The sequence below is a fragment of the Silurus meridionalis genome, chromosome 2 (genome assembly GCF_014805685.1).
Source record: "Silurus meridionalis isolate SWU-2019-XX chromosome 2, ASM1480568v1, whole genome shotgun sequence".
NCBI lineage: Eukaryota > Metazoa > Chordata > Actinopteri > Siluriformes > Siluridae > Silurus > Silurus meridionalis.
The window spans coordinates 16673676-16694289 of record NC_060885.1 but is presented as its reverse complement, the minus strand read 5'-3'; the positions used below and the strand labels follow the sequence as shown (position 1 = coordinate 16694289).

Below are 20614 nucleotides of genomic sequence, written 5' to 3'. Positions count from 1 at the left end.
CAATCTCCCTCGGACTGGGGCTCCATGCAAGATCTCACCTCGTGGGGTCTCAATGATCCTAAGGAAGGTGAGAAATCAGCCCAGAACTACACGAGAGGAGCTGGTCAATGACCTGAAAAGAGCTGGGACCACCGTTTCCAAGGTTACTGTTGGTAATACACTAAGGCGTCATGGTTTGAAATCATGCATGGCACGGAAGGTTCCCCTGCTTAAACCAGCACATGTCCAGGCACGTCTTAAGTTTGCCAATGACCATTTGGATGATCCAGAGGAGTCATGGGAGAAAGTCATGTGGTCAGATGAGACCAAAATAGAACTTTTGGGTCATAATTCCACTAAACGTGTTTGGAGGAAGAAGAATGATGAGTACCATCCAAGAACACCATCCCTACTGTGAAGCATGGGGTGGTAGCATCATGCTTTGGGGTGTTTTTCTGCACATGGGACAGGGCGACTGCACTGTATTAAGGAGAGGATGACCGGGGCCATGTATTGCGAGATTTTGGGGAACAACCTCCTTCCCTCAGTTAGAGCATTGAAGATGGGTCGAGGCTGGGTCTTCCAACATGACAATGACCTGAAGCACACAGCCAGGATAACCAAGGAGTGGCTCTGTAAGAAGCATATCAAGGTTCTGGCGTGGCCTAGCCAGTCTCCAGACCTAAACTCAATAGAGAATCTTTGGAGGGAGCTCAAACTCTGTGTTTCTCAGCGACAGGCCAGAAACCTGACTGATCTAGAGAAGATCTGTGTGGAGGGGTGGGCCAAAATCCCTCCTGCAGTGTGTGCAAACCTGGTGGAAAAACTACAGGAAACGTTTGACCTCTGTAATTGCAAACAAAGGCTACTGTACCAAATATTAACATTGACTTTCTCAGGTGTTCAAATACTTATTTGCAGCTGTATCATACAAATAAATAGTTAAAAAATCATCACATACGTGATTTCTGGATTTTTTTTTTTAGATTATGTCTCTTTCACAGTGGACATGCACCTACGATGACAATTTCAGACCCCTCCATGATTTCTAAGTGGGAGAACTTGCAAAATAGCAAGGTGTTCAAATACTTATTTTCCTCACTGTGTGTATATATATATATATATATATATATATATATATATATATATATATATATATATATATATATATATATATATATATGTGTGTGTATATATATATATATATATATATATATATATATATATATATATATATATATATATATATATATATACACACACACACATATATATATATATATATATATATATATATATATATATATATATATATATATATATATACGTATATATATATATATATATATATATATATATATATATATATATATATATATATATATATACACATATATATATATATATATATGTATATATATATATATATATATATATATATATATATATATATATATATATATATATATACATGTAATTTAAATGTTTTCACACAAAGTTAGATCATTAAATTAGCACATTTAATGTGTCTACATTTTCAACTAAGAACAGACCTGCACAGTGTGTTATTCTCCCATTGTTCAACCGAAATGTGTTTTAATAAAGACCTCTGTTGGTATTGTTTTATGCTAGATCCAGTTGGATGTGCCCAACTGCACATGTCATATTTCCCAAATGTTTTTTAATAATACATTTCCAAAGAAATTCACGCCTCTTTTAAAGTCAGTCTGTTTGCGTTGATTTATAAACTGTCCTGAATTGTACGTATTGGTAATACGCGCTTTACTTTCCCAAATTCTCTAGATGTCACTATTGCCTTTCTTAGAAAAAAATCATCAGCACTCGTTGATTAAATTTTCTTTAACACGAGATGGCGCCAAACCCCAAAGTGCAATTATATGTGTTACATTGTCAAAAGAATTAAGAAACTTTGTGAAATGTGTTGTAAGAGCACTGCAAATGTCACTGCATTAAACTTCTATAGCAGCATTGTGTGACGGCTGTAAATGTGTAAGGTGAATAAGGTTACAGGTTCACTGAAAGGCTAAAGTTAAATAAAAACTAATTTTGCAGAGTTTGTAGCTGTCCATTTCACTGTGGTGCTGAAGTCCAGCTGCATTCTCAACCGGAAAAACTACACACATAAATATTAATATGTACAGGAATTCTTTTTAACCACTGCAATGATGTTAATGACAGTGTTTTCCACTTTACAACATTTACAAGTAGTTTTGCAGATACTTTTTTGAATAAGACTTTTTAAAGCATGTCTTGAAAAGGTCAGTTCTCCCCACTGCAAAAATAAACATAAAAATTGCATAGTCATTCAAGGTGCAATATTGCATGCAGAAGAAATTAGATACACAGTTTATAGTTACACATGAAAGGGTTAGTTTTTCGTTTTGCTCTTGCCTAAGAAAAGCTGTTTATAATAACCAATAATATATATATATATATTTTTTTTTTAATTAATGTACCTATTTATTTTTTATTTTATAGCCTATTATTTCTCAAATGCATTTCCGTAATTAAAATCTAAATAGGTAATTCAGAAACAATCACAGCAATTACTGCAATGTGATTCACGGAGCAATTAGCAAAGTGAAAGTTCCACAATGCCCAACTGAATACATTTAGGAAATGTTAGTGCATATTAATGTTCATTTCTATAACTCTATAGTTAAACAGTGGGAAAAAATATATAATGTTTAGCAGTGCACTATGGTTTTTAAAAACAGCTATTAAAATAATGTTAATTTATAACGGACTTTACGCATTTATCTAAAGGGCGTGGCTTTAATATGCTGTTGAGTTAAATAAGCTTAATAAATAGGGCTGATTGGGGAACCACTGGGGGGCAAGAAAGAAGTGCGTCACATCCTTGGAAAAAAAGAGTTGAATGGAATCGGCAAGCACACACGCGAGTGTCTCACCCACAGAAGCACCAGCAGTAGTGAGCTCAGATGGGTGATGGCATGCCTGTAGGTGTTTATCTATTCAGGTGAAAACAAGCGCTATTTCGACTTGGTGCACCCACGGTCTCCAAAAAGACAACTAATCACACCATGGGACACGACCGGGTGAATTACTAAACTGAACTAAACGCGCAAGTGTCTGAGTTCTCTTCATGAATGTCGCTTCGAGTTGCACTGAAACTTTACCGCCGACGATAAAACGTGTTCAACTCAGCGGAGGAGAAAAACGAGCGCAATGAAGGAGCGCAGCGTGCGAAGGTAAAGCAGGAAAAGTTTATTAGATAACCGCGGCTTGATAGTTCATTTGAAAACAAATTCCGTCTGTAGGAAAAAAAAAGCACAGAGTTGGAAAGCTCTTATCGTGTTTGTGTTGAAACAAGAAAAAGTGTGACTAATGGCTGAAGAGGGATCCGGTGGCTTGGCGCAATCCGCGGCGTTTAAACTCTCCGAGATGGGCGAGAAAACTAAACAACTAGGCACTGCTATCCAAGATCCTGAACGACAACGGAGGATTATTCTAGTAATCGTGTGTGTGGCACTTTTGTTAGATAATATGCTTTACATGGTGATCGTGCCGATCGTGCCAGATTATTTGGCCAACCTAGAAAGTGAATCAAGCAACTCCAGCAACAGCACAGAAAACTTCGACATGCAGATCGGTGTCCTGTTTGCATCCAAAGCCATTTTGCAGCTTCTTGTCAATCCTTTGACGGGAACTTTCATAGACCGCGTGGGATACGACATACCACTTTTAATTGGACTTTCCATCATGTTTGTTTCGACGTGTATTTTTGCCTTCGCTGAAAACTACGCGACCCTTTTCGCGGCGCGGAGTCTGCAGGGTCTCGGCTCGGCTTTCGCAGACACATCAGGGATCGCTATGATAGCAGACAAATACACAGAGGAGGCCGAGAGAAGTCGAGCTCTAGGAATCGCCCTGGCATTCATATCCTTCGGCAGTCTGGCGGCGCCCCCCTTCGGCGGGGTGCTTTACGAGTTTGCAGGGAAGCACGTTCCTTTCCTCGCCCTCGCATGTGTCTGTCTAGCCGACGGAATTTTGTGCTTGACAGTCCTTAAACCATTCTCCAGCAGGGTCAGGGAAAACAGGCCAATTGGCACACCTATTCACAGACTAATGATTGATCCCTATATAGCAGTGGTGGCGGGTGCACTGACCACGTGTAACATCCCCCTTGCGTTTCTGGAGCCAACCATCGCGAACTGGATGGAGGAAACCATGGACGCATCCCAGTGGCAAATCGGTCTGACCTGGTTACCAGCTTTCTTCCCTCATATTTTAGGTGTGTACATAACTGTAAAGCTGGCAGCGCGACACCCACACTTACAATGGTTTTATGGTGCTCTTGGCATGGTTATAATAGGTGCCAGCTCCTGCACGGTGCCAGCATGCAAAAACTTTGAGCAACTTATTATCCCCTTGTGCGGCATCTGCTTTGGCATTGCGCTGGTGGACACCGCGCTGTTGCCCACACTTGCATTTCTGGTTGATGTGCGCTACGTCTCTGTGTACGGCAGTGTGTACGCCATTGCAGACATCTCCTACTGCGTTGCCTACGCTTTGGGTCCAATTGTAGCTGGTAAAATAGTGCACGACCTGGGCTTTGTGCAGCTCAACCTGGGTATGGGCCTCGCCAACGTGCTTTACGCGCCAGCGCTGCTCCTGTTGCGCAACGTGTCCCTCATGAAGCCGTCTCACTCCGAGAGGAACATGCTGCTGGAGGAAGGAGCCACAGGCCTCTACGACAGCATCAGACTAGAAGAGTGCCAAGCCAAGAAAAATAAGAAGGGCTATAACACAACGGACAACTGTCTGCCTGTGGACGAAAACGGTATATTTGCTGGAAACTCCAGATCATATCCCCAAGAGGAAACATCTGAACTCGATTATGCATAAACACTCATAATCAGTATTGTGTCGATTTCCTGGACACAAAGTTAACACCTACTCAATTAAACTCAGAAGTAGGCTTTACCTCTGTCTGGAAAACCAGTCTTCACTGTGTAGTCTAGCCACTTGCATAGAAATCCTCTCACACTCATGCAAAATTTGCAACATAAAAAAATATACGCTGTGTAACTCGAAATCATTTACTTAGCACATGTTTGCTCAAGAATCAATTGCTTCACGTATTATTTCTTTTACACACGGAATACCATATTATGTTATCCGCATAATTGTGACTATCTCCTTCGATTTCTTTTTAAATCTCTCATTGTGCATTTTATTTAGTTTGCTTAGTTTATTAATGTTTAAAAATGCGTTCAGGGATATAAAAAACGCACACGTGGAACAAAAACGTGCGTCGTTAATAAAAACAGGCTTACGTTATTGTTGTTTTGCCAGGTCTGTGCTGCTATCACTAAAATGCAATATCACGTGACAATGTGATGGATTATATGATGGATCTCATGTGTAGCCTATCCTGCGTGTCCACTGTCTTTATGTAATCTCTTAACGTTGTCAGGGTGTGTTTCTGGAATGCGTTAACCACAAATGTACATAATGTGTATATCAAGTGTACATAAATAAAATGATATATTGGAAGCAATCTATTTCTCTTTTCTCCTTTTTTTCGCTTCGCTTCGCGTGCATGCATTTTTTCTAATGGTATTTGGGTATTCATCACTTCTGTACGGAAAAGAAAACTGTCTCCTGTGAGAAATCAGAAATATTAAAGCAAGTTAAATACACAGTTTATTGTAAGTTTCTTTTATGTATTGCTGTCCCTTCCAAAAACAAAGAGGACTGGGACAGCTGCTGTGTTTTCAGTGGTTAATACATTCATTTAAAGTGTATACCGCACTACTTATAATTATTTGTGAGACACTAAATAAAAAAGTGTATCCACTTTATTTTTGTTAATTTCAGTCCAGACATTCCGTACTAAGCTTATAGCTGCACATCCACAACTGTCAGGATCGCCTGTCTGATAAACAAATACAATCAATCATAATTTTCCCAGTAATTATCACGCGTAAACCGTTCAATAAATTCTCCTAAACGCAATAATGAACATTATTATTGCATACCAAGAAATGAAACGAATGAATGAATAAATTGCGTTATTGCCTTGTGTACTATATCCCTTTTTAAAGCATGTCAAAACCAAATTGTTTGTGATATGAACAAGGCAAAATTGCCCTAAACATCATACTACACATACTGCAATAGAATCCAAACAGTATTTTGAGACAGTAGGTAATACAGGGTTTCAGACGCACACACAGATGCCGAATATTGCACTTGACGCATGAAGGTTGGTGGGAGGAGCTTCGAGCATCTCTCCCGAGTGGACCTGCTATACATGGGGCGCAAACAGGCTTCAGAGGAAACGACAGAGGAACGGCTCTTTCCTTTCTTTAAAAAACTTTTTAAGAATTTCAAAACGCGACTGCGACCTTCTGGTAAGTACACAGCTCTGAAAAAAAACTTTACATTCTAGTTTTACATCCATTAATCTATAATCTATTTTAAATGCACACTTTAGGGATGTTGATTTACCAAGCATATGCTTATAATTTGGCTTTAATTAAGAGAAGATCCTGCAACTTAGAAAACATTTTCACTGATAAACATCGGGGCTTCATGTATTTTAGAGGGTGAAATTCTAAGAGTGTTTTTGCTATTTCCTCATGTCTGATTAAGCTCTGGAGCATGTCCGTTTTGGATAAAAAGCCATCAAGGGAACAAAAGGATGACAGTGTAAAGTATATTTTGACTACTATTATTATAGGAATAAAAAAAAGTGATTTCATTGTGTAACTTAAACTATTTCATTTTACCCAACATTAATAGCATGCAATTGAAATTATGGTCTTTTTCAACTCTTAAGCAAAACTAACATACATTTAACCTTTAAGCATTTAATCAAGCATGTAATTTGTATATTATTTATTTTAAAAATCAATCATTTAAATAATCCCCAATTACTACTAATAAATAGAAAGATATACATATATACAATTTATCTGATATCTTGAAAAATATAAAGCAGTCATTCTGTTGTAACTCTCTATGTCTAATCTTGTACATTTAGGGCCTCCCCAAATTGCCTGTGCCACCGTTACAGCAAACATTAGATATGTATTTAAAATGCATGAGACATTTGATCTCTGAAGAACAGTTCAGAATGACCAAGGCTATTACTGACAATTTTGGAGCACCTGGTGGGCTGGGAGAGAGACTTCAGAGAAAACTACTGCAAAGAAGAGAAATTAAAGCTAACTGGGTAAATTTCTGGAGAAATTTCCTACATTTTTGTCTGTGAAATACACATTTTACCTCCTCAAAAATATAGCTTAACTGGGTAGTGGCTCATCTGAATGTAACAATTAAAGCATGAAATGCAGGCAGTGTACTGATACATATCATGTAAACATTTTGTTTTGTAATAACAAAAGTATAAATATAATTTTGTTTGTTTTCAGGTATATGACTACTGGGTTGAAGATATGTATTTGAATAACAGATTAGCACTACCTGTTAACTCAAGCCCTGCTATGGTCTTCCCAAAGCAGAACTTCACGACCCAAAGTGATGTACTCAGGTAATAAACATGGTGGAGGAAGCAGAACAATTAATTATTACATCTGGATCTTGGCATCCTTAATTTTTATTTAACACAGGCCAACAGTGTATACCACATGCAGTTTCCTTTAAAAGTATTGGCACAGCAAATTATTTAGTTTTCTTATACACAGAAGTTATTTGAGTTTGATAGGAAGAAATGATTGATAGGACAGAAGATAAGTAAGATCTTGTGTGGCAGGCCACACAACTTTTGGTGTACATTTTTCTTTTAATTGTTGTTTGTTTGAAGTGTTTCTCTATTTAGTCTCCTCTTCTGGAGATGAAATACATTTCTAAGTGGATTAAGGTCTGTTGATTGACTTTAGTCTAAAAGCTTTCATTTCCACAGATGAAGTTGGCAGTGTTGTTCTGGGACAATGTCTGGGTCACACTGTTGGCAGTGTGTTCTGGGTCATTGTCTTGCTGCATGATGAGGTTCTTCCCAACAATATTTGATGCATGTCTTTGTACATTAGCAAGCAGAATGATTCAATACATTTCTGGATTCATTCTGTTACTATACCATCATGATTTACATTAGCAATAAAGATTAGTGAACCTGTGCCATCCAAGTTCAAGCCATTTTTGGTCATTAGCAGGTTTTTTTTTCTTCTCACTTTGGTGTTTTCAACTGCAGAACTTTTATGGCTTATCATGGTATTTCTTTAGAATCATTAACAACTAATTACAACTAACTTTACAATTGTTAGTACAGATGAGTGGTTTACATCTTGTAGTATGGCCTGTATGTTTCTGCTTCCAAAGTCTTCCTCAAAGTGTGGCCAGTGATTTTACTGGGTTATTAAAAAAAATAATTTTCTTCCTACTATACATAATAATCACAAAAATGTTCTCATCAATTGCTGTTTTCTTTGGAGAACTTGTATTTGTATGGTTGTTGCACATTCAAAATCATTGCACTGGCTATGCCCAATGCTTGTTCAATAGCTCTAATCAATTTATCAGCTTCAAAATGACTTGATTGAACATCAAAAAACACCAGTCAAATGTTCCAATATTGTTATTACTTGAAAAAAATGTGCATATTCAAACCAACAGCGCAATGTTGATTTGTCCACATTTAATTTTAATGTTCAAATGTTTTCAGTTTGTATGAATAACAGAAAATAATTTGAATTGCTATTCCCATACCTTTTAAGGGGACTATTTATTTTTGACACTCAGAAAAATCATTCAGAAAACTAAAGAATTGAGACCATTTGAGTTTAAAGTGTGTAGAAAGTGTCATAAGAAGTGAGTAATCTTGTGAAAATCTTACACTTTCACAAACTAACTTACTAAGACACTGTTCTTTTTTCACATTTGATTAAAGATTTACCCACAAAGCTCGGCTGGTTGCACTTATTAACAGTTTTATATTACAATTAATATTGTTTAAAACTGTTTTCTTGATGCATAGAGATAATCTAATCCTATATACTGCATGCATTTTTAATTAACTTGTATTTGGACATTACTCACAATCTTACATTCTGGTGCTCATGTTAGTTCTCACTCTCTGGTGTTTTGTATTGTATTTAATATTTATAATTACACTTTTGATATCACCCAGATGAGGATGGGTTCCCCTTTTTAAGTCTTGTTCCTCTGAAGGTTTTTTATTTATATCTAAGAGAGTTTTTCCTTGCCACAGTCACCACAGGCTGCTTATGAGGGATAAACACACATCATTCACTTTAATTTTTTAATTCAGTAAAGCTGCTTTAAGACAATGTCCATTCTGAAAAGTGCTATAGAGATGAACTTGATTTTACTTGACTTGACTTTGCTATTCTAAGAACTTCTAGAAGTCCAAGTTTTGAGATCTCAAAGAGCATGACAGATTGTAGCGTGTTAAAAGACTGGATAGATACATGGAAGCTAAACTATTTAGGACTTTGAAAGTAAATAGCAATAGTTTGTAGTTAATTTGAAACTTAACAGGTAGCCAGTGTAGGGATGTGGTTATATGGTCATATTTTCTCGAACTTGTTAGAACTCTGGCTGCTGCATTCTGGACTAACTGTTGTAAATCTAAATTTCTACCCTTTCTTCTCTCCTTAACAGATTTACAGCTCATCTAATTTCAGGTGTATTAGAATACAAGTGTCTGATTGATGGGTAGGTCTTGCTAATAGTAAAACATTATACTGGACAGCAGGGCAGCATATTTATTAGAAGGTTCCTAGTGCTCTTTGCAATAATCTGGTCTTGTTCTATTTTGCAGACATGCCCTACCAGTGGACTTTGCACGTGGCCAATTAGCTGGAACACCACTGTGTATGGAGCAGTACTACAAGCTCTTCTCCTCTTACCGCCTACCCGGTCCAAAGACAGACACCCTGGTGGCTCAGAAAAGCTTTGTAATGCCAGAACCAGAGCATATAATAGTGGCCTGTAAAAACCAGGTAGTACCCTCAGTGCAGATGCTTAAGAGAATCAGGCTCTACATGATGATTCACTTATATGTTACACTTAAAACAATCGGATATGGAACAGAGGCAAGCTATCTATATAAGACCATAATAAAGTTGATGGACAACTTTCTTGGGCAGTTGTTTTTCTGTTCTACAACATAATTAATAAGCAAGGTCCTCTAAACAGGTGCTCACTACTGACTTAATGAGGATTGGTTTAATCATCTTTATGCTTCAGCTGTTTTTAATTATGTACAAGACAATCCATTTCAATGCCCTTAAAGTTGCAGTCACTCATTAAGCATCTGTTATTCTACTCAAAATGGAAGTTAGTATCTAATTTTATGTACAATCTGTAAGTAATCAAATAATTGTGTAAATTTACAACTTTTTTCTCCCTAGTTTTTTGTTCTTGATGTGGTTATCAACTTCCGGCGGCTCAATGAGAAAGATTTGTTCACTCAGCTGCTGAAGATAATGAGGATGGCTGAGAGTGAGGAGGAAAACTCCCCTCCTATTGGATTGCTCACCTCAGATGGACGGACTGAATGGGCAGAAGCTCGTAGTGCTCTCATTCAAGGTCAGATGTTGAAGGTTTATGCATCTTGCAGTCCAATGTTCTAAGATCAGGAAATGTTCTCTGAAAAATCTAATGAGAATTTTTAATAAAATGCAAAGAAATATTTGGATTAGATTAGCCATCAAAAAAAAAACTTCCCAATTACTCATTTAAATGGCTTTTTGATAGGCCACAATAATAAATGAATAAACTTATTATGAATTGTGTATTTTTAAGCAGGCCTTAACTTTTTATTTGTTTACTGGTGTTATTATTTAGAGTAATGGATAAACACAAAAGAAAATCTAAACAAAAAAAACATAATTATGCACAAATTTATTCCACGGTCAGATTCTACCAACAGGGACTCTTTGGATATGATTGAGCGCTGCCTTTGTTTGGTGTGCTTGGATGAACCATGTGGCATGGATCTGAGTGACACAAACCGAGCCATGATGATGCTTCATGGAGGAGGGAAAGACAAGAATGGAGGAAACCGCTGGTATGACAAACCCATGCAGGTAAAGAATAAACATGAAGTGCCACCCAGCAATATGTAATTATTTTAAAGTGTGGATTATGTCTGAAGTTATTTGTTGAATCTCAGTTTATAGTAGGTGCAGATGGGTGCTGTGGTGTTGTATGTGAACATTCACCCTTTGAGGGAATCGTGCTGGTACAGTGCACAGAATATTTACTAAAATACATGTAAGTTTTCATTTGATATATAATTCTGTATTCTGCCTTTTGTCATTACAGACTTAAAATTGCATGACAATACTGCATGACAGTAGTACATTTAGAATTTTAAGAGTTTAAATGATGACAGGCCGATAGAATAGACTTACACTTAATGTACATTAAGCATTATATTTATTTATTATTTATATATTTACAGTTGCATCTAAATACTATAGCTTTTAAACAAAAAGTGAGATGGAAATGTACAACTAAAACATATTTCCCCTTCAGGAACTCAAGCTGCGTCAACAACACTTTGGGAACGCTTCCGCGTTGTCCACGCTCTGAATCACGTATGTTATTAGGTCCATGGACAGTGCGGTGTCACCGGCTCGGTGTTGTCATGACTAGGAAGCTATAAAAAGCAAAGGGAGTGAAACTGGCGCTAGCTTCTGTTTGTTAATGAAGCACTCTATGTGTGTTTGTTCTTGGTAAGTGGTAAATGTCGAAAAAAAAGTAAGCACTCTTTCCGGAGGGTGGAGATCACTCTTTGAGGAGGGTGCTCCCACTACTTGTGGTTGTGGTCCCGTTCTTTTGCTGAGGCAAAGTGTCTTTCAAGGACCTGGGGCTCGTAAATGGACCTGGCAGAAGGTCTGGAGATAAGCTTGTCCCTTTCTCCCTCCTCACCTGCCAGGTCCAGTGCTTGATCCCAAACTTCGGAAGCACACATTTTGGCAGTTTCTTTTCTTTGCCAGGAGAGTGCACAGCTCAACCTCCCTTCCTATGAGGAGGGGAGCATGGAAGTCGGTGAACCCTAAGACATTCAGCCAGTCCTGTTCAAGGAGTTGTTAGAGGTGGTGACCCGAGCTGTTGCCAAGCTCGATATAGATTGGCCAGCCAATCAGCAGAAAGTTTGCCCGCCCAGTAAGCTCGACGAGTGTTTTCTGCATCCACGCCGGGGTCTGCCCTTTTTTCCGGACCTGTACACCGAGGTGTCTAGATCTTGGGCTAAGCCGTTTTTGGCCCGCTCTTTAGTCTTAAAGTCTCCCTATACTTTAGTATATTTGGACTAAAAGAGTGTGGTTATGGGATGATCCCCCGGGTACTTGCCTATCAGGAGTCCAAGAAACAATCAGCGGCATTCCAGCATTTACTCCCACAACGCACTCGTAGGGCTGCTCGGCAGGCGCAGCCCCACTGTTAACCCAGCACCTCATCCGTTGTGCACCTCATCATACGGTGCCCGCCCTGGCACCCTCAGGGAGTTGGTCTGTTAACCCTGACACATCCAGTGCTTGATTTCGCCTAGTACCGTAGTGGACTTGGGGGGTTTGCCAACTTTGAAAAAAAGCCCCTAGAGCTGCACCAGGGTGTAGCTCCAGCTCTAGGCACACCAAATGTCAGTCTCAAGAGAGTGATTCCCTTAAGAGACTATCTAGCAGCCTGGGAGGTTCTGCCAGATGTGTCTCGTTGGGTCCTGCATACTGTAGACAGGACTATACGATTCAGTTCGGGTCTCATCACCGGGAACCACCCTGGTTCAACAAGGTGTTCCCCACCCTGGTGGGGCCCGAGCAAACTCTTCTTCTTCTTCTTGTTTCGGCTGCTCCCATTAGGGGTCGCCACAGCGGATCAGCCATCTCCATACCACCCTGTCCTCTACATCTGCCTCTTTCACACCAACTACCTGCATGTCTTCCCTCACCACATCCATGAACCTCCTCCTTGGCCTTCCTCTTTTCCTCCTCCCTGGTGGCTCTATCCTCAGAATTCTTCTACCAATATAATTCATGTCCCTCCTCTGCACATGTCCAAACCATCTCAATCTCGCCTCCCTCACCTTGTCACCAAAACATCCTACATGGGCTGTCCCTCTAATAAACTAATTTCTAATCTTGTCCATCCTCTGGTCATGGAATAAAAAGTAGATACTCTCCTGAGGAAGGAGGCCATTGAGGTGGTCCCTCCGTCAGACAGAAAGTCTGGGTTCTACAGCTGGTACTTCATGGTTCCCAAAAAAGACAAAGGGTCCTATTCTCAATCTATGTCAGCTGACCCGATCACTTTTAGACTGGTTTGTCACGGTAGAGCTGAAGGATGCATACTTTCATGTATCCATCCTTCCAGCTCACAGGAAGATTTCTGAGGTTTGCTTTTGGGACTGAAACTTACCAATACCAAAGCTTACTTCACAAAGTCTGTGGATGCGGCACTGACCTCGCTGAGACTTCAGGGCATCTGCATTCTAAATTATATAGATGATTGGTTGATACAGTCTCAATCAGACCAGCTGGCAGTCCGGCATCGAGATGTTCCAGTGGTTTTAGAGATCGAGTGTTCTCTCGGAGGGGCAATTTACTCTGTACGATCAAGGTCATGCGGTGCCCCCGATGTGCCTCACAGGTGTGTAGAGCTCCCGGGTTCCTGTCTCAGGGTTGCATAACGCTTACAACAGATGCGTCCTTCATGGGCTGGGGAGTGGTAATAAGTGGCCTATCTGCCCAAGGTCTCTGGCAAAGGCCCCATTAGACATGGGATGTCAATTTCCTAGAGATGCTGGCCGTGCTTCATACATTGCTGCATTTCCTTCCAGACCTCAAGGGCCATCATGTGTTGGTTCAAACGGACAACTTGTCGGTGGTCATGTACATCAACCACCAGGGGGGTCTCCGGTCTCGCACCTCGCACCTTGTACAGGCTCCTGTATTCCAGGCCATTTAAATCAGAGCAGACGCCCTTTTGAGGCAAGGGAATGGAGGCTCCACCCCGAGGTGGTGGAGCATATATAGCAGAGATATTACAGAGCCCAGGTGGATCTGTTTGTGACTCAGGAGACTTCACACTGGGCTAAGGCACAGGATGTGACCCAGAGTGCCTGTTTGGGACATGGCAGTTGTGCTGGTGGCTCTATCTGAGCCCCCCCTTTGAGCACTTGGCCTAGGTGGCCCTTAGGTATCTGTCGGTTAAGACCGCCTTTCTTTTGGCAATTTCCTTCCTTAAGAGGGTCGGGGACCTACAGGCTCTTCCCGTGGCCCCGTCTCTCCTGGAGTTTGCCCCTGGCTTGGCCAGTGCTTTTCTTAACCCTAAACCTGGGTATGCGCCTAAGGTGTCTGCAGCTCACTCACGATCTGTTTCTGCATCTGAAAGCTTTTCGATGCAGCTTGAGTACTAGTTCCCTGAGGGGCCATACTCCCTGCATCCCTGCAGCGCTTACCTTCTCCTTTTTCAGAAGCTAATGTCGCTACCATCGCTCACCCATTTTGTAGCTTCCTGGTTTATGCAACGTTGCCCACGGATGACGTCACGACTTGCCTATTGGCCAGATTTCACACGATTCAGAGCGTGGACAATGCAAGTCGTTCCCAAAGCGTTTTGACGCAGCGTCTCGTTCCCTCAGGGAACAAGGGTTACATACGTAACCTAGTGACGTTTGTTTTGATACATGGTGTGGCTGCTGCCTTTTGTAGTTTATTTTGATACAATTAAGGTATTTTGTATTTCTTTCAAAAACTATTTTGATGCATCTATGCCCAACCCTGCCCATTCTCTCATACAGGTTCCTAAATTAAGTTTGGTGGTCAGGTGTCCCCATACTTTTGGTCATAGTGTACATAAAAGTGAAAAAAAGTTGCTGTTTGCATGCATGTTTAAATAAAAGACAAACATCCAGCACACATAGGGACAGATCAAGCTTACATGAAATTTGGATAATCAATGCTTGTTTAAGTAACCCATTTGTAATTATCCCATAATTTGGAGAGTTTGGAACTAAGAGCCAGACACTGTTAATTCTGATTTACCTTGAACTTTAGAATAATGAAGAATTCAATATTTCTGAGTGTTTGGATTATTTTTAGGAAAGGAAGCCCTGCAAAGTTGGTGCGAGCAGCAAGTGTGAGTGAGTTGCCATCTCCAAGGCGCCTGCATTGGAAATGTTCCCCAGAAATCCAAAAAATGCTCACCTCATCAGCGGACAATCTCCAACGGCAAGCCAACATTACACTTACTTCTCTTAAGTGATATAGATAGTAGTGGGATAGAAATTACAAGGTGTTGGGTGGTTCTTAATAACAATTGATAAATTCCCATGTTAAGTCCATACACCCTTTATATTTAGGCTTGTCAAAAATCTAGACATGAATGTCCACAAGTTCAACCGTTATGGCAAAGAGTTCATCAAGAAACACAAAATGAGTCCAGATGCTTACATACAAGTGGCTCTGCAGTTTGCATTTTACAGGTCAGCTTCCAGTTTTCTCTTACCTATCTCTCAATACATGGATAATATTCAGTACAGCAGAACACTTCATGACAAACATATCTATTCTTTGCCCAGATGTCATGGTAGAGCTGTGCCAACCTACGAGAGCGCATCAATTCGCCGCTTTCAGGAGGGACGTGTGGACAACATTCGCTCTTCTACCGCAGAGGCCTTGGAATTTGTGAAAGCCATGACCGATAAAAAAAACAATCTGACAGTACGTAATTAAGACTGATACAATTAACGGATATTATCAGGATTATATAAGTTGATTTTATCATTTGAATCATAACTTTGCATACGATGTCAGTAAATATAATAATTTAGCCTCAGTCAATTGACAATCAAGTATCATATGCATTATCATATTTTAATAATTATTTCCAGTCAAGGGATAAATAATATAAGTTGTATCTTTAAGTTGTAATAGCACCTAATAAAATGCGTTATAGATAATAATATATTTTTCCTTATATATATTTTTGTTCCAGGTAACTTTAAATATGATTTTTAACATATGATTCTTTCATCTTTGGTAGAAAAGTGCTATTGTGAAATATTTGGCAAGTGTATACACATTCAATAAAAATTATGTCCCAAACCACATTCTGCACACATTTGTGGTATACTGATGTACTGCTGCCTTTATAGTATTACAGATGGGTTTAGTTAGAACTTTATTAAATCCATAACAGTGACATTTTGCTAAAAATTCAAATTTTACATAAAGCACTTTTTTTAGGTACTATTAGATAGTAAGATTCTGCCCCGGTAGTGTTTGATTCAATCATCCTTGAAATTTTTGCTTATATTTACTATAACCCCAAATTCAAAAAAGTTGGGACACTGTATAAAATGTAAAAAAAAAACAAATCTTATAAACCCACATTTTGTTTACTATAGAACATAGAGAAACATTTTAAATGTTTAAACTAAGGGGAAGTAACAATTAAAGGAAAGAAATCAAGTAAGTTTGAACTTCATGGCCACAACACGTCCTAAAAAATTGAGAAAAGGCAATGTTTACTACAGTGTACTCGTCATATTTTTTATTTCATGATTCGCCAAGTGTTTTCAATTGGTGAACGGTCTATACTGCATGTAGGACAGTTCAGCACTCAAACTCTTCTACAATGAAATGCTGTTGATGCAATGCGTGGTTTAGAACTGTCTTGCTGAAATATACAACTACTTAATTGAAAAAGACTTCTAAATGGAAGCATATGCTGTTCTAAATCTTTATACATGTCAGCATTGATGGTTCCTTTCCAGATGTGAAAGCTGCCAATTCCACAGGCACTAATTCATCCCAATACCATCAGAGATGCAGGCTTTTGAACTGAGTGCTGATAACAAGCCAGATGGTCTCTCTTCTCTTTAGTCCAGAAGATGCAGCATCCATGACTTCCAAAAATAATTTAAAAATTTGCCGACATGGACCACAATCCTGACCACATAGCAGTTTTCCACTTTGAATCAGTCTATTTCGAAATAAGTTTTAACACTGAGAAGATAGTGGATTTTCCAAATCATGTTCACATATGTACACAACAGTGTCAACAGAAAAACAGAAAAGATTTAACAATAAACCTCATTCATTATTTATTAACATCACCATATTTTCTCATTGCATAGGATACTGAGAAGATGGAGAAGTTATGTGAAGCTATTAAGGCCCAAACCAATTATACAATTTTGGTAATTAACACTGAATATGCTAATCAACTTCCTACTTAAATCCACCCATAGTATATCATGTCATTAAACTGGTTGACCAATTCACACAAACTGTTTTCTTTTCCAGGCAATTACAGGAATGGCAATAGACAATCACTTACTTGGACTGCGAGAAATCTCCAAAGATCTCAACCTGGAGAAGCCAGAGATTTTCACAGATGAGACCTATGTAATCAGCAACCAATTCATTCTGTCCACAAGTCAGGTACTTGAGCTAACTGCTTAATGCTAACTACAGGTAATAAATAAGAAAGGGATATTAATGCCAGGTAGGAGAAGATTTACTTGGTATAAATTATATCATTTTAAATCAAATGCAGAAACTTGTATACAAATAATTCTACAGAGCTTAATAAGTTGTCCACAATGAATTATTAAACCAAGTTGTAACTAGACAACTATAGACACACCATAATAGTGTGATCTCTGCATGCAGGTTCCTACGACGGTAGAGATGTTTTGCTGCTATGGTCCTGTGGTCCCTAATGGCTATGGCACCTGCTACAATCCCCAGTCAGACCACATCATTTTCTGTGTGTCCAGTTTCCGTGACAGCCCTGAGACTTCTTCAGACATGTTTGTGAAAGCTCTAGTGGAGTGCCTGGGGGAAATGCAGGATTTGTGTAACACTCAAGCCAAGCATAGTAACACTAGAGAGAGGACTGAAGAGGTCAATGAAGCTGCGAAGGATAGAGGGAAGACATAGTTTAAACTTTATTAGAAACAAGTTTATCAAAAAGTCTTCATTGATTCATTGGATAATTAAGAGGTCTTCGTCATTTAAAAGATTTCTACAAGGAACCCTTTCTGACAGGGAAATTCACTGTTGTAGGGTTACTTGTTGGAAATTCCAATAAGAGTATACCTGGGAAGTTAATGGCCACAGGCCATCTATCTTTCCATCTGAATTAATTTTATTTTTGCTACCATAAGGTGGTGTAACTTATTTATTGTGTCCAAGTGTAAAAAAAAAAAAACTATTCTATATAATACAATACTATTATTAGGCTGTAAATAAAGTATTACTGTGTGTAGAAAACCACATAAGAGCTTAAAGGATTAGAAATGTAGGAGTCACATATCACATCACAATAAAAAAATAACAACAAAAAAAATGTGGTAGGATGTGGTTCAACCTCCATGGTTTTTTGAGAAGATCAAAACTGAGAGATAATGAAAAAAGCCTCTATTACAAATTGCATTAGTTAAAATGAATTACACTGTATGGTGTATATTAAATATGTGTCTTGTGTGGTGTTTACACATTAAATTACATGATACTGTAATAAAGTGCTGTTTGTTTAGGTGAAAATGTAACTAAGATTTTTATTGTGTTTAAAACAATGAGCTCCACAATATGGCCAAAACTTTGTGAACTCCTGAGCATCACACTAACATGCTTTTTAAACATTTTATTCCAGATTTAATTTAGTTAAAGTTAGTTTTAGTAAAAACATCTAAAATAGATTTCCATTTAAATTTGGTGTGCCTGACCTTACTCACACTCTTGTGGTTGAATGGAAAACTCTCCATAGCCAGAGAGTGTTAGAGAGGTCAGGCACTAATGGCATATAAAGATGTGCAGCAGACATTCTTTCTACAACTTTGTGGCAACAGGTTGGCAAACGCTGACATGGATGAGATTATGTGTTCACATGCATTTGGTCATAGTGTCTATGCTTAAATGCCGGATGATTGAAATTATTGGTAGGATTTAATGTTGCTGTCAGTAACTAAGCATTTGTATGTAGGCATTTGTGTATCTAAGCATTTTGTCTTTTTAATTATTCTTACAGTAAATGGCATCAAAAGCGAAGTATTTGCAGTATAACATCACATTGTCAGTGAGTCTGTCAGGAATTGGTATTTGTGGTTGTCTAAGGTATTAGTAGTATTTCGATTTCTTACATAATGCCACACACTTTAAAGCATCTATATTAATTTTAACATTTTAAACACTATTTATATCATACATTATAAATGAATGACTATCTATCTATCTATCTATCTATCTATCTATCTATCTATCTATCTATCTATCTATCTATCTATCTATCTATCTATCTATCTATCTATCTATCTATATTACTGAGAGGGGCTCGGTTTTTAATTATCTTTGTTATATTTGTTGTTATTTAGTGTTACCTGCTTTGTATCGCAAAATACAGTTATTTTTATATTTTTTATTTAAACCTTAATATTTTCATTAATAAAATGATGAACAAATTAATAAAATGATGACTTATGTAGAATTCAGAATTTGTGTGGAGCAGTGATTCTTTTGGGTTCAATAGCCCAAGTTCTTAAAAAAATCATTAATTATTTTTGAAAAATCAATGATCATTATTAAGACTAAGAATAAAAAGCAAAGCGGGGAGACAGTATGTGTCTTTTGACCAAATCCCAAATGGCTCAGGTCACTGGTAGATCACTTACTGCACATAAGTTATTAACCCATAACCTATTATAGTATGCTTCCATACGGTGTTAATCGGTAATGAAGTGTTTTTCACATTGACAGTTTACATTATAAGTATTTGGCAGACGCCCTTATCCAGAGCTCCTTACAAATGATTTACTTGGTATTTGAGTTCGTTTTTTCACCCAAATGTTTTCATGTTGGTAAATGTTTATTCTACCATACCTGACTTTTCATTCCACTACATTTCAGTGAAAAAATAAATAAAATGCTCCACGCTACTAGGTGAAGGTATACAATTTCTCTCGGCTTCTCCCATTAGGGGTCGCCACAGCGGATCATCCGTATTCGTATGTTCAATTTGGCACGTTATTACGCTGAAAGCTTTTCCTAACGCAACTGTGTTTGGGACCGGCACTACTAAGAGTGCACTGGCTTGTGCAAGCCTAACGGCTGGGTGTGGTTCCCTGACGCCGAATCCTAACCACTAGACCACCAGGGACCACTCGCTAGTTTTCATGTAGTAAATAAGCACTCCAACCTCTTTTCAACAAGAACCAGTTTCACGCAAAACTAATTTTTTTCCCCGTGGGGTTCCGCTAATTATATTACTAGTATACATGTTATGTGTTTTAATTATTACATATGTAATAAAAATAAACTCAACTCACCATTAAGCAGAATCAATGCGAGCTTCGTTTATCGATGCAGAGAGAGAGAGAGAGAGAGAGAGAGAGAGAGAGAGAGAACAACTACGACTAAAACAATTGTTTGGCACAGTCACAGGGGTTTTTTTAATGGCCTTTTTAAAAAAAAATAAAACACACAGCAGACCTCGAAAATCAATTAAATAGAAATTAAATATTTATTAATAAGTTTGTATTCTTTTAGTCTTTTATCAGCATTTTATTTTGTTTCTGACACTTAAATACGCAGTTTTGTACTTTTACTCACATAGAGAAATGACGTTGTACACCCATCACTTGTTAAACAGA

General features: G+C 38.3%; 2 protein-coding genes and 1 long non-coding RNA gene across 3 annotated transcripts; 2 read left to right on the top strand and 1 right to left on the bottom strand.

The window, feature by feature from the left end:
* The first annotated feature begins 2887 nt into the window (after positions 1-2887).
* On the top strand, positions 2888-5514 carry slc18a3a (solute carrier family 18 member 3a). Its single transcript, XM_046875606.1, has one exon. The coding sequence runs from the start codon at positions 3349-3351 to the stop codon at positions 4867-4869; it is 1521 nt and encodes a 506-aa protein (XP_046731562.1). The 5' UTR covers positions 2888-3348; the 3' UTR covers positions 4870-5514.
* Positions 5515-6288: 774 nt separating this feature from the next.
* chata (choline O-acetyltransferase a) lies at positions 6289-19488 on the top strand. Its single transcript, XM_046863173.1, has 15 exons — positions 6289-6380; positions 6622-6678; positions 7013-7204; positions 7404-7522; positions 9613-9666; positions 9773-9953; positions 10365-10542; positions 10873-11042; positions 11129-11229; positions 15060-15188; positions 15320-15442; positions 15539-15680; positions 17099-17161; positions 17268-17405; positions 17637-19488. Exons 2-15 carry the CDS (start codon positions 6631-6633, stop codon positions 17904-17906), a joined length of 1908 nt encoding a protein of 635 aa, XP_046719129.1. The 5' UTR covers positions 6289-6380; positions 6622-6630; the 3' UTR covers positions 17907-19488.
* LOC124394756 lies at positions 17753-20613 on the bottom strand. Its single transcript, XR_006927547.1, has 3 exons — positions 20574-20613; positions 20291-20312; positions 17753-17880 (listed from the first exon to the last, which is right to left on the bottom strand). It is a non-coding gene; the product is annotated as an uncharacterized LOC124394756 (long non-coding RNA).
* Position 20614: the final 1 nt, after the last annotated feature.